General features: G+C 42.4%; 1 protein-coding gene across 1 annotated transcript in view; it reads left to right on the plus strand.

Moving 5' to 3' along the window:
- The first annotated feature begins 582 nt into the window (after positions 1-582).
- The window catches only part of CPXM2 (carboxypeptidase X, M14 family member 2), an 85,782-nt gene continuing 71,017 nt past the window's right edge, over positions 583-15,347 (plus strand). Inside the window, exon 1 of the mRNA XM_086616333.1 lies at positions 583-910. Within this exon, the coding sequence (XP_086472459.1) occupies positions 583-910 (328 nt within the window). The remainder of the gene's footprint in view (positions 911-15,347) is intronic.

The following is a 15,347-nucleotide window of genomic DNA, read 5'->3' on the forward strand; positions in this document are numbered from 1 at the left end:
GGTTCGGTCCCAGCTCCGTGTGCCCACCCCCATCTGCACAGCATCTCCTGGGGGAGGGAAGCACTTTTGTACACAGGCTGGGAGGCAAAGGCTGGCTGCCAAGTTTACTTTTCTTCGGATAAATGCTCTCTTGGATCAGCTGCGCACGGCAAGACGAAAGAAACTCTTAGGGGACTTAGCTGAAAGTGTCTTGTAACTCCGGTTTTTGGAAAAAAAGCAGCTGCAGCAGCAGAAACAACAAAAAAATAATGAAAGAAGTGAAAAGCAGGAGAGGAAAAGCAGCAAACTAACCGTGCTGGAGATCCCACCTGCCAAACGCCAGCGGAGCGAAGCGCTTGTCCGTCTGTCTGGCTGGTGAGCCCGACGATCACATGCATCCCCGTCCTGCCCCCTCCCTCCGCAGCCCTCCGTCCCGCCGCGCTCCTCGCAACTTTGGCAAAAGTAGCCCAAAGCGGAGGCACTTCTCGCAGGCAGGATCCTCCAGCCCTCTGCGTCTCCTGGGAGCAGGGGGGTTGCCGTTTTCCTTGTTTCCAAATAAAGTTCTGGGACTGGCAGAGGAGTTTTCTGCAAAAGCAAATGACGATGATTGCCGTTAGCGAGGAAGGCTCGTGTTCTTCTCAACTCTGCCTCGCTCTCTGCGCCTTCGGGCTGGCGTTGCTGGGGGACGTGTCCCGAGCTGTACCTATGGATGATCAGGATTATTACCTGCAGGAAATTAGCAACAGGGATCATTATTATTCCTTTCCATATCCCGGTGAAGAGTTTTTTCCTTTCACGGAGCAACCTGGAGAGGAAGGACCTGTTCGTGCTGCAGAGACAGAGGAGCGCCCTGGGTTCAAACCGAGCAGGAAAGAGTTAAAACCGAAGAAAAGCAACAAAAAAGGAAAATCCATTCTTGAAACTCCACCAGGTAACTTTCCACCTCCTCCTGCAGAGCTTGGAGTCTGCTGAATCTCATGCTGACTGTGACTTTTAGCATTAATGAATACCCAGTTAATGGCAGTCTTGGTAATAACAACGATAAATGCGCTTGTGGTGATGATGATGAGAACAAATGATTTTTAATATCCCACAGAACAGATCTGCAGAACTTTTATAGGCTTTTTAACCCTTTCCTCATCAAGCAAAGAGATTTCAGAGTGGTAATGTATTAGCTCTGCTGCACTCTAGCTAGTATATGGGCTTTTCCTTCTTAATTACACTTGACAACTGACTTGCTGCTAAAGTTGCTGTCCTATAAGCAAAAGAAGAGAGACAGATTCCATAGTAAAAGCTGATTCTATACCCCTTGTCACTTTAATCTAAGAGAGGTTCCTGAATTAGTTTTACTTATAAACCTGTGAATTAATCTTTGAGTTTTCACTTCAAAGCCCTCCAGAGGAAGATATGTAAACAAAGATCTTCCTGTAAAATACTAAGCCATAACAAGCTCAATTTAATTGTTGATCTGTAAAATAAAGAAATTAAACAGCAACAAAAATGTCTTATAATAAAAAAGCCACCCTTAATTCCATATTCTATTTTTTGCATTTGATTGGGTGAAAATATGCATTTATCAAAGTTTCCAGAAACTCAATCAGCTTTTACCATCCCGTTGTTCCCATTAAGAACTAATTGCACCACTCTGAAAGAAGAGTAATTTCTTTCTGTGTTTCCGAAATGTATGGTAGGGACTTTACTGGTTTGGGACACTTAGGAGTGAGTTTAGTTGATGTGAGGAACTTTAGAGTTTCGAGATTTGGGGTCAAATCTCACTCCCCTGCAGGTGAACTCCCCTTTATTTCAGAAGGAAACTTTGAATGTTAACAGCTGGCACAAAGTTTGCAATTTAGAGCTGTTAATACATGCAATACAGCAAAACAGAGCATCAGAGTTGTAGAGTGGCTTTAACTTTTCCCAGTTACATCTAGCAGATAGTAAACAAAATATTTTCAATTTAATGTTAACGCCAACAGAAATTAATTTGCCTTTCCTTAGCTTTTATAATAAGAAATAGCAATAAGAAAATACCATTTCTGAAATGTGGAGAAGTGTTGGTGGGGCAGGCAGCTTGGATTGCCAGTGTAACTCATGGCAGGAGTCAAGGATGACAGCAAACGCAGGGGGGGCAGAGACAGAGACATGGGTGCCCGTGGCTCCCTCAGGGGCCAGCAGCTTGGCAGCAGCTTCCCAAGCAATCCATACTGCCTGGACTATTTTATTAGGTTTCTTATCTAACCACGGGCAACACACGGATTTTAAAGCTACCTAATTAAGGACCAGGCTTTTTCTTTCTCAGTGTGGTGGAGGCAATATAGATTTCCAGCCTCTAGTGAGGTTTCTGCAGTTCAGCTCTGCTTTCACCTTCCTCTTGGCTTTTTTCCCCAATTTCCCCAGCACCATGGCTTCACACATGCTCCACCAAACATGATGGAGATGAGGATGGCATCCAATCTGTGAGGGCAATGTGCATTTATCTTTACAGACAGGCATCTTCCTTGTTCCCTCCCCGCTACACTGAGCACCTTACAGGTGCAGAGAAGGCAGCAGCCGCAGTAATAACTACCTCCATCATTGTGGAATGCTCATCCATTCCAAACCTGGTTTGGTTTATGCACTGTAGACATAGTAGTACAAAATTCAAACTATGTTGCACTGCCGACCTATTAGGGGAACATAGGTCTTACATAGAGGTCTTACAGGTAGTCTGAATTCAGTCGTTTCCTAAGAATGTTCGAGCTTACAAATGGAATCACATTCATTTTTCTATATAGAAAATTATGAAATTAGAAAAGGATAAAAAGACCTCCTCAACTCTTCCTCAGAAAACATTCCATTGTGTGCCAACCTATTGACATGTGCAGGATTCATCTTTTAATTTACTGGTTTTTACTTTCCACCCTGTCTGACTCTCTGAGTCCAAGGAGTCATTTTATTTTTACATTCTGTTAGATGAGGTCCTTCCTCAACCTCCTGCTCTTCCTTGGCATGGCCAAGCACAAGGGCAAGGGGAGCACGTGAGAGGCTCGTGATGCACCACCAAAAGCAGCTGGAAAGAGCTCAGTCCCTCCTTCCACCACAAGCTCGTGCTCTTTTGACACAGCTGAGCTTCCAAGCTTTCACCAGCCCTGTGCAATAACAGGTTTTAAAGCCTATGAGCTTTCAAGAAAATAGCCAAAGGCACAACAAACAACTGATGCCCTCCACCAAACCTTTGCTCCTTGCTCCAGCACGTGGAGACTTGACACCAACTCAACAAACTGGCTGTTAGACTTACTTTAATATGGGAAAATACAGTGTATTTCCTCGGGAGCAGCTGAACTATTTTAACTGAAATAGCCATAATAAGCTCTAAGGCAAACACCCAACAAAGAGAATGGTCACCGTTTGTTAAAGATGTAAGTGAAAACAGGGGTTTTTTTTAGCAGGAAGTGTCAAGCGACTTTAACTGCAGACAGTGTTAAAAGTTCTGGCTGCAATGTTTGAAATTGCTCCTTTCTCCTCTCCTGAAGGCAGGCGAGGGCCAGGTCCTGCCAGTGCAGTGACACCAAACCTTAGTGCCATGTCACCGTGTCACCGGGGATTGCTTTGAAATGAAGATCTGAAAATCCGTCCCCTCACAGAAGTCCCTAAATAATAATACATCCCCATAGTTTCTCACATTTAGCCTGTTAAGAGGATGGCTAGAAATAACAATAGCAGTTGCCAAACAGATATCCATGATTAGTCACTATACATCTGGCTGTGTAAATATATGTATTGTGTATATATATACACATTTATGTGCTTATACATATACCCAGAACTGGAATTAATTTATCGGACACGCAGTAAATACAAAAATTTGATTTTTATGAGGCTCACTGGCAGCCAGGGCATGCGGGATTAATTAGTTGTAACAAACAATAGCCTGGCTGGGAGCTGGGATGAAGAAAGCGGAGGAACGGGAACGTGTGATCTGCCCTTTGGCTGAGCAGCTGGTACTGATCAGCCCCAGCTTTGAATCAAAGTTGAAATCAAACGTAGCAGTCTGAAGGACACGGCACATAACAGATGACACGGACTCAATTTATTTAAGCTAATTACTGAAGGTGGTGAGAATATACATATTTTTCAATCTACGAAAGATTAAAGTAGAAAGAAATCATATTGATGCCGGTGGGGTTGCAATGCTTATTTTTTTTTTTTAAAGTAGTGTTAGAATCAATATTTGCAAGTATTTGATGCAGATAACTGTTAAAAATATCAGCCTGCCTCCTTGCCCTTTAAATGACTCATAAATGAAGGGGTACTAGGTCATCCTTGGAAGGTAAACAGCTGGATTGACAGGTTTCTGTATATACGTATTCCCATTTTCTAATTCCGTCCTTGTTTGTTTGGGCCTCTATCCAAAGCAATGGAAAGAGGCTTGTTAACGTCAACGTGGTTATTTTTATGGAGCCTTTAATAGGGTTTAATATATGCCATCTCAGCTACCATCTGTGGGGCAGACCCCTACAAATGCTTTGGGGGTCTGTCTGCATAGAGTGAGAGGTTTATGGGGCTGAGGTCCCCACAAGCACTGCTCAGTGTTGCACGTTGTTCTGAGTCACAACCAAACAATTCCCACCGTCAACCCCATTGTGCCTAAATCTGCCACAATTAAATCTATAATTATTTTGATTTGATTTACAAAACTTATGCTTGTTATAGTAGTTGTTACTTTGACCATACTTCAATTTTGACTGATTTAGAAAATAAAGGAGTGATGTTTATTTATATGACAGAGCTCAGAAAGGGGTTTAGTGCACATTTATTTCATAGGTCTTCCAGTGTTTGATCTTTGTGCCATCCAACATACATGTCTGTGTAGTAGTCATGATTACTTTTGTCTTGTCTTATCTGTTAATTTCCCCAGGCTTCATGAAACTCTTCAGATGCATCACAGCTTACTTACCCCATGTTTGTTTATTTTTGTGTAATGTTGCCACCCGCTCAACAGCATCACTCTTAAGGTTTTTGGTTTGTTGTTTTGTTTTGTTTTTTTTTTTTTTTTAATTTGTGTAGGGCATAGGAATCTCTTGGATGGGTCAGGATCTCATTGAACATGGTATCTGAGGACGAGTCAGTGAGGGAAGGCAAAAAAAAGGATAAAATGGCCAATGTAAGCAACCATGAAAATTATCTTGCGGAAAGAATTTGAATGTATAAAATAGACTAATAGTAACTTAATTGAGGCTTTTATCAAGATAAGAGATAATGAAGTCTTGGAGAAAGATCAGTGACCGAATAAGGAGGAGAAGCTGAATCATAGAGATATTACTCAGGAAAAACTGGAAAGATTTTGTGGCAAAATGGTGATGAAGATCTGAAGAGAGTGTGAAGTTAAAAACATGACGAGTTTATGGTGTTACTGGCATTTGAATGATGACTTTGTTCACTAGGAAGAAGATAGGAGAGAGTGATATATAAGGCATTGAACTGAGAGCTGAAAGCACTTAAGAAGAGGTCACCAAGATATACCAGGTTTCCAGTTAGAACAGAAGGAAACAGAAGGAAAAGGTAGCCTGTGAATCAGCATGGGTTGCCAAAATTGTGGTTTTGGATGGGATTAGCTAGAGCAGAGATGAAAAGGAGGGAGACTGAAAATAGACAGGCAGGCAGAAGGTGTACCTAGAAAGTGAGGAGGAAGTCCAGAAGCAAAGAGAGTCATCAAAGTCAAAGTTTTCCCAAGACATTTGAAATCCAGAGTGTTGAACTTTGCTGGCACGTTGAAGATGGGGTAATACCTGAGAGCTCTGGCTAGGAAGAAGCCATTAGAAACATTGGCAAGGTGCCTTTGAGTGGAGCACAAGGACCAAAAGCCAGATAGGTGGGCGACTGGTGCGGGTCTGGTGGGGAGCAGAGCCTGCAGTGGCTTTTGGCAGCTTGTCAAGGAGTTTAGAGGGAAAGGTGTGAAGGGAAACGGGGCAGGAGCTGGAAACACAAAAGAGATTAAGTGTGAAAAGATTTTGGGTTAGGGAACTGAATCGGAGAGTAGAAGGAAGGTTGGGGATGACTGTGTATATAGGCTGGTATTTAAGTGAAGGCTATTCAGTGATGAATGACTCACATAAGAACTGAGAAGAAATAAGCCCAGAATTACCCATATGCTGGGTAATTACCAGCACTGCTGTTTTCTAGCCCGTTGGTGTCCTCTCAGATCTTGCAGTTGGATTCCATTCCTGAGGAGCTCAGAGAAAGTGGAGCACTCCTGTGACCTAGAATGTAGATTGCAATTTTAAAGCTTTTTCTTAAACTTCTTATATGACTAACTTATAAGAACGAGCTTATTGGCCCTAGGTACATATCCCATGAATTTTAATATGACCTGTATCACGTCCCAATTGCCAGATGTGACAAGCAACAATGAAAACATACGGCTTTTAATGAGTGTTCTTTCATCTACCAGCTTTTATTTTCTCCTCAGCACTTCTACAAATATGTAGAATAATGAAATGTAACATATCCATTCCACTTAAGAGCCCATCCTTTAAAGAATGTCACAACAAAAGAGGACAAAGGATGACTAAGAATTAATAATGAGTAATGTCCTCAAAATTGGCCAAACCTTTTTGATCATCTTCTTTCCTTACCCATGGCTTCAACGAATAATGTAACATGAGAAAAAAAAAAATCAAAATAAACACATTTGATTATGCTAGAGAAAACCATTTTCTACCATAATTCTCCTAGCAGTCTTCTCTGAATTCAAACTAATTTTTAAGGTGAGAAAAACATCTCTTCAAAAAAAGGATGGTTTCACTGAATAGATTTTAATAGTATGAACCTGAGTCTAGACTTGTTCCTGAAATGCCAGCATAATACAAATCACTATTTATTTGAATTCATTCTTGATTTTTAATATTATTCTTTATTCAGTGAGCTGGCTAGACAGGTCAGCCTGATGATTCACAACCAAATTTCATTTATTTCTTTTGGGTTTGGAATGAAGACTTCTGTCAGCTATGTGAATTTACAATCATAAAATGGTTTGGGTTGGAAGGGACCTTAAAGATCATCTAGTTCCAACCCCCCTGCCATGGGCAGGGACACCTTCCACTACACTGGGTTGCTCAAAGCCTCATCCAACCTGGCCTTGAACACTCTCAGGGATGGAGCATCCACAACTTCTCTGGGCAATCTGTTCCAGTGCCTCACCACCCTTATAGTGAAGAATTTCTTCCTTATCTCTAATCTAAATTTACTCTCTTTCAATTTAAAGCCATTGCCCCTTGTCCTGTCACTACACACCCTTGTAAAAGTCCCTCTCCAGCTTTGTTGTAGCCCCTTTCAGTACTGGAGGGCTGCTAGAAGGTCTGTGGAGTTACATCTCCAGTGTAGAAGCTACTTCTCAGTAACCTGCCTGAACACACTATCCATACCCAGGCAAAAATAAAGTCCGTGGACAATGGAATAAGAATGTGTAGAGGACACTATGGCCAGCCCCAGGACTGCTGCTGTCTGATTATTTTCCTGATGGGCACTTCTTTTCCTGAGCCACAGATGATGCTGATCACTGACCACCACAGCTACCTCTTTCAGAGGCTTGCTTAACTCCTCTGGAAGCCTTTCTCTGGCTACATCTGTTGACTTCAAAAGGTGTTTGGTGAGATTTTTTATATATGTTACCAAGTAATGAAAAACACCTACATTAAACCGTTAGTAAAATACACTGAAATGTTAATTCATTAATTCTGATGCAAACACATTTCTAATTCCCTTGTAGCACAGCAAAAGGAGCATTTATGATTCCGTTCCCCTGTGGTGTTATCACCCCAGTGGGGGGAAGAACAGGTGTGATAGTTTGATGTGTGTGGGGGTGTTCTGGTGGCAGGAGAGGGGATTTGCTCCCTGTGCCACCAGATCTGAGTCCCATCCCCCTCGGGGGGGTTGAGCCAAATCGGCGCCTCTGCGAATGGCCCTATTTAAGTTGAGACAAAGGGACGGGAAAGGGGCTTTTGCCCAGGAGCGAGGAGACGGGAGGAGGGCGCTGCCCCCGCTCCCGGCTCCCGGCCGGGCAGCTGCCCGAGCCGGCGGAGCCGCATGGGGAACTCGGGAAGCGCCCCGCTCCCGGGGTGCCCGCCGGGCCGAGCTCCCCCAGAGAGGACTGAGATCTAAGAGAAACGGCCACACCGACACCAGGTCAGTCAAGATGGAGCTGGAGGAAGTGTGCTGGAGCTGAGGTTTTCCCTTGCATTCGGTGTGAAGATGGCAGGCAGCCCCCCTGCAGCCAGGGTGCACTCGGCGGAGCAGAGACCCACTCGCAGCCCATGGAGAAACCCACGTCGGGGAAGAGATGCCTGAGCCCAGGAGAGGTCGTGGAGCAGGGGATGCGCGACCAGGTACTGTTAATAATGGGGCATGGGATGCACGACGAGGTCGTGGAGGCATCTGGAGTCTGTGGGATGACCCACGCTGACGCGAGTGGCAGCAGCTCCCTAAGGGGCCAAGACTGGTAAAGCCCGAACTGGTGCAATCCATGGGGAAGGATTGCAATCCTGCGGGCAGGACTTAGGCTGGAAAAGTTTGGGGATTTTTTCCTCGTGAGTCGGGGATCCACTGAATCAAGGGAAAAATGGTGTAAGGACTCCTCCTCCTTTGAGAAAGGAGCGGCAGTAACATCATGGATGAACTGACCTGCACTCTTCATTCCCTGTCCCCCTGGCCGCTGGTGGGGAGGTAGAGCCAGGAACAAAAGGAAAGGGGGATGGGGAGGTTGTTGTGTTTAAGATCTGGCTTTGTTTTCATAGAATCATACAATGGTTTGGGTTGGAAGGGACCTCAAAGATCACCTAGTTCCAACTCCCCTGCAATGGGCAGGGAAACCCTCCACTGCACCAGGCTGCCCAAACCATATCTGTTTAAATGTGGTGGTTCACTGTTCAGTGGCTCTATGAGATTAGTTCGATACTTTCACTAAATTTTCCAGAGGATATGCAGAATAAAACAACATGTTGCATTAGTGAGTGCAGTTATTTGCTACTGTAGTAGAGAGACATGGTTTTAAACAGTGATGAAGATTTAAACAACGGTGGTTAAGACAGGCCAGCAAAATAACATTGGGATTCTAAGCTTCTTGTGCTTTACCTTTTCAGAGGTAAAAAGAGAAGTCATAATAACATTGTCAGTGATACTGTCAAATGGATATGTTGTGGAGTTTCACGTTTTTTGGTCAACCATTTGGGATAAGAAGTCAAGTGATAAGAAGCCAAGTGAGTGGTTTTCTCTTGGCCCTGTAGTCTCGAATTTTTCATATAAAAAGTGTCCTAGCAGTTTACGAAGTAACCACCAGGCAGTATGCACGCTCCAGAACATTGCTCTGTGTTGAAAAAAACTGTGGCTGAAGGGTGGGTTCCTCATGGCTAGAGCAATTAGAGAGAGAAATGTGGTAATCTAATTTAAGACTTGCAATACATTGAATGCCTGTAAGGAGAACAAGATAGGGATCAGTATCTGAACATCCCATTCTAAGTTCTCACTGTGGCAGCACCCTGAAATAAAATATGGAGACCAAAATATTTATGTTTCATATAGGAAGACAACTGATTCAGAGAGAAACGGAAAAAGTCTCTAAGATTTTTCTTTTCTTTTCTAAAATTTTTTCTTTTCTAAAAGTTCCTCTTATAAAAAGAGGAAATATCAGAAATTACTTGCTTATTAGGAGCTGACCCCTCTCAGCCAAGCAAAATGTCTAAACCTGTATGTGTGTAGCTGCAGATGGACAGGGCCACAACTTGCTGAAGGCTCAGGCAAAACTGCATTAATATTGCTGAGAAGAAAAAGCAAAAGAGGTGACCAATTTGAAAATCAGTTAGTAAGATTTCTCTTAGTTAGTAATTCTCTTACTTCTCTGAAGTTTTCTCTTTCTCCTCTCAAGTAACCGGTTTCATTCCTTTTTGTCTCTTGTTCAGTAACTGTTAAGAAATTGTTTTGTTTTAACAAAAAGCCTGAGTCATGTTTTGCCCGGGACCATGGTTGGTGGGTGCTCCCTCTTGGTTCTTGTCTCGACCCTCAGTCCAAAAACCACGACAACAGGGTCCTCTGGGTGTCTGCGTCTGCTGGGAGGGATGGAGCACCATCAGAGAGGAGCAAGGAGATTCATTCTTCATGCAGTCATCAGGCAGTGCTAAATCAACTTGACAGGTGTAAAAGGAAAACTGTTTCTCTTTTCTACCCTTAGATAAAAATGGCAACAAAAAAAAAAAAGGTGAGAAAAAACAAGAGTGGGAATGAAGAGATGCCAGATGGTGACTCTGAGAGTCAGAGTGCCTATGAAGACATCAGAGGAGTATGTGGGGATCAGTTAAAGCGTCTTTGGAGTACTTGGGTTTAGCTGTTAGAATTAATTTAGCTGTTTGAATTAATTTACAAAGGATAGTCTGGAGAATCTGCTGATAGACGTCTAAGTCCTCTTTTGGACATAAAATAGTTCCCTTGTGGTGGGTAACATCCTGGCATTGGATAGGAACAATTTGTACCGTGTTAGTGGGAGTAGGACTCGATGATCCTTATGGGTCCCTTCCAACGTGAGATATTCTATAGATTAAATGGAGATGAGGAAAGTTAAAGGTTTCATTCTTTGTTTCCACAGTGTTCTACATCATTTTTCTAAACAACAAAAGGCTTTGAAGTGACTTTCTGCTTCTGGAGGGGTGTTTAAAGGAGCTGTAATAATGGAAATCAGGCTGAATACACTGTGAAGTCTGTTTTACAAAGATGTCTTGTAAAAAACCATATGAGATACTACAACGAGGTCAGAGCTGGAGAAACACAGTTTACTCTTGGGTTAGGCAGAGTGAATGATTTCCTATGCTGATACACAAGTGAGTTCCAAACCATCAGCGCATAGTCTGTGTGGGGCAGCTGCGCAAGGACTTGATATTGCAGAAAATTGCCCAAAACCTGGCAAGCTTCAGTGGACCAGAGTGACTTCCAGTAACTATTGCTCATGGGTGAGGCTGAGCATCTGATTTAGTAGCAAAAGCACCCGGATACAGTAGTTATCTTCTGTTTACTTGTAGTTATTTACAGCATGGGAATCCTGCAAATGTACAGGTCTGTAAATATTGGTAAATAATACAGTTCTGCTCCTGCTTTCACACAAGCATTAGCAGGACCTGTACTTGCAAATTTGCTGTGGCATCCAACAGTCCGAAGAAGGAATGTAACAAAAGTTGTATACAAAAGTTAAACATAGTTCATGCACTGGCAGCTTACACTTCTTTTTATTTCTTTCTGCTACACAGTGTATCTGCTCTGTAGTTTCTAGCTACTGACATGGAAAACACTACATTCAAAATGAACGGTGTATCTGATTAATTTATGTCTTTTTTTTTTTTAGTTAATCACTTAAAGATATATTTGTTTTTTTTTTTTTTTTTTTAAATTAACATGAATTGCCTGATAGATTTCTTGTATGAGTTCTAGTTCTTGTATGACTTCTAGTTTCTTGTATGAGTTCTAGTTCCAACCCCCCATGGCAGGGGGGTTGGAACTAGATGATCTTTAAGGTCCCTTCCAACCCAAACCATTCCATGATTCATTCTATGAGTTTGCGTCAGCCTTGATCTGCTTGTGAATTATGTGAGGTACGTACCTAGCATTAGTGGCGTTCAACTATAATCAACATATTTCCTGAGGACCAACTTCAACTAACACAAGTTAAATCTTCATGAAGTAGTTATTAGAGGTTATGCGTATTTTTATATTCAAAAAACTTCTAAAAATACAAGAGTTTTGAAAGAGGTGTGATGCGGAGAAGGGATTTGGAGAAGTACTGAGACGACTCAATATGAGTTAGCTGCAGGAAGTCTCGTTTATTGCGCAGTTCTTATTGCTTATATAGACAGTATTTGCCAATAATCCTGAGACCACACCTTTTCTACACCATTATTGGATGATACATATGCTTGTCATATTTAACAGCTTATTTCAAACAGGTACCCGCCTAGCGAAGCTCTGCTCTAAGCAAACACTACTCCCTTATCATACTGCATAGTTTTCTTATCCTTAACTTCAAGGGCATTCTGCCCTTGAGGCCTAACTTTAGAGCTCCAGTCTCTATTTACACAGGATTTTCTTCGTGCAGTCTCTTCAAGGATCTGCACTCCGACAAATCCCCCTTTCTTTTCTTGCACGAAGAAAATCCTGTGCACGAGACCGTCAACCCCAGTTACTAGCGTGTTGTTTTGGTACAGCCTTGCAAAAGCAGTTTCTAGCATACTACTTCCCTTTCTGAGGGCTTTACTATTTCCTTTATACCCAAGATTCCACTGAGCAGGAGGGTGTCAGTCGGCAGGGTCATCGCAGAGAAGAGAGGCAGGCACGGCACCTTCAGGGCGTCCCCTGTTTATCCACACAGTGTGCTCTGCAGCCTCCTTCCGCTCCGCTCTGAGCCATCCCTTTTACACCCTCAGCAGAGTCTATGAAATAGGTACTGACACGGCGTTGCTGCACGCGTGGCCAGTGCGTGCGACAAGGCCGCCAGGTATGTGCTCTGCTGGCCAACAGCGGATTTTTTAAGTTGTAACATATTTCTCCTAGCTTCCTTTTTCAAAGTTACGTGCTCACAACTAAGTCTAGTTTGTAATTCTTTGTCATTAATTCGGTACCAGTTAATTCTTTTCCTTCCAGTAGCTACGGGTGGAATCCATACACCTTCCGATCGGAGAAAAGACACAAAGCATATATACAAGCAACTTTCACACACGTAATATACTAAATCATAAGAAACATAAAGACAGTTTACATATCAATATACAATCCTCTACCACAATTCTCTCCGAATGCTCTCCAAGCCATTGCAATTGTTTGTGGATGGACTCACCATGGTCACTTAGATTAAAACAACACATGTTTGTGTAACGTGGTTGTTGCTGGCACTACCTACAAATTTTGATCCTAATAAATTTAACTCTTGTGGGGAAATATACGGAAGACTGCCTTTTTTTTTTTTTTTTTTTTTTTTTTTTTTTTAGGTATTTGTTTTAATGTTAAATGAATTCATTCAATAACCACTTGTCCCATAGGTGAATGAGGGATACTGGTAGTGTGAGTCACTCCCCAATCCTGTAAGAAGGCACCATACTGGATCACTGTCTGTCCCGATTTTCTTTGGTACTCCCATGGTTTTCTTCAGTGTGAGCAGTAGCAACAACAAAGGCAGAAAACATATCAACAGTTACATGCACATATTTAGATCGATTAAACGATGGAATATAGGTAATATCAGATTGCCATAATTCATTGGCACATAAACCTGTTAGATTTACTCCTGCTGGAGTATTTGAAGGCACAATATGTTGACGGTCAGGGCAGGCACCTGCAATCTGCTGAGCCTGATCTGCTGTCTGACCTGACAGAGAGCATCATCTACCACCAATTGACAAACTGTAGGACTATTCATCATTCCTTGAAGCAGTACAATCCAATGATATTGTTGCGTGGGTCGTTCATTGTTAAGCACTGGAACTGAAAAGGCAAATCTAGGACAATCGTTAGGGTGCAAATAAATAAAAAAGTAAAAAGGTGAAATAACCCAATCTTTTAAATCAATCACCATCAAATGCTAACATTCTGGAATCATAGTAGGATTTGGTACACCCGGTTGTAAAGCACCCATTGGTGAAATGATTGCATTAATAGCTCTTAAATCTTTTAACATAAATCTCCACTTTCCTGATTTCTTTGAGATAACATTTGGAGTATTCTATGGGCTAGTGGAGAGAATTATATGTCCTAATTTGAGCTGTTCGTCGACTAATTTTTGAGCTCACTCCAGCCGCTCGCTTTTTAATGGCCACTGATCGACCCAGACCGGCTTGCCAGCTTGAGTCAGGGCTGGACATCAGTGACGTGCTAAAAATTTGAGGTTAGCCTCACATTCCAGTGATTCAACAAAGCCCAACCTCATAATGTATATGGGACATCAAAAACATATGGTTTCAAAATAGCTTGTTTGTTACCTGGGCCTACTGCTAACAAGGTCTGTGCACTCTGCTGTGGGATCTGTGTTCCACCTACTCTGATCACAGCTGCCAGGGCTTGTATCAGAGGCCGAGAGGGCGGCCAGTCAGGATTTTTCACTATAGATACATCAGCCCCTGTGTCAACTAGGCCAGAAAAGCCTTCCCATTAATGATTACTGTTAAAGGAGGCTGTGCAGCTGTGACTGTCTGTGTCCAAAATTCTTTTGTGATAGCAGAGTGGCCTTTATTGTTGTTATACAGGCAGCTTTTATAGATTATTACTCTAGCCACGATGTGTCTATGCGGCCCTCGCCCAACTGTGATTGATTACAAACAATAGTGCACGCACCTATTTTAATTTTACTATTGGCTATGCCTAAAAAGGAGCTATTTTTTACTTGCTAAACTAGACATCATTTTCTCACACACTCTATATCAACTTCCCAAACTCCTCATGTCAACTTCTCACACTCCCTGCACCAGCTGTTCACACTCCCTTTTCTTTCTCATCCTCTTTATCGGTGTTTCCCAACTTCAGAAAAGAGCACAGGCTTAAATCATCAAGGTCAAACCCCAACTGTAACTGTGTGTATGATGCCACAATTCCCCTTTTTTGTTTTTCTATGACCATTACTTGATGAACCGTACTCTGTACCGTTCGCTGGGAGCGTGACAATAGGCAGGGGGTGATTATTACTATGCATAGAAGAACTACTAGCAATATAATGCCTGCTTTACTAAAGATTTTAACCATCCTGTCAATTAAGAGCATTGATAAAGCAGAAGCTGTAGCATTAGTTTGTTTTGCAAGCCAACAAGCCAACTTATTCAGTGTAGTTAACACCTGTGCCACTCCAACTCCTGGTGCAAATATTGAAGCTGCAATGATTTTAGCTGGTTCCCAAAATTTTGCTTTATAGTGTTTCAAGCCCACATTGTGACACGCCTTTACTAAATCTGCAATCGTTTTTGCCCGATTTCCGATAAGATCAAGAGCTTGTTGGCAGCCTGTGTTAGCATTTTCAATGGCTAACTGGAATACCAACACATCTGCAGTAGCCGGATTTTCTGTTTATCTCTGAACTGCCATTTGTAGCTGATCAAAGAAAAAAAAAAAAAAAAAAAATGCTCATAAGGTTCCTGTGCTCCCTGCCGAATGGAAGCAAAGGAAGCCTCCCCTGTCCCCAAAATCAGGGACACGTCTTAATTCTCTCTTAGCCAATTCAGTCAGTTGTTGGAAAGCTACTTGCTGTAACCCTGCCTGTGCCTGATTTTGACATGAGTGACATTTTATTCATCCCAAAATATTTAGCTCTTGATTTAAGAGATTTAACACCTATAACACTTTAGCTATTGTTTCATTGGGAGATTTCCCCATCA

This window comes from Tauraco erythrolophus, chromosome 9 (assembly GCF_009769465.1).
Source record: "Tauraco erythrolophus isolate bTauEry1 chromosome 9, bTauEry1.pri, whole genome shotgun sequence".
NCBI classification, from domain to species: domain Eukaryota; kingdom Metazoa; phylum Chordata; class Aves; order Musophagiformes; family Musophagidae; genus Tauraco; species Tauraco erythrolophus.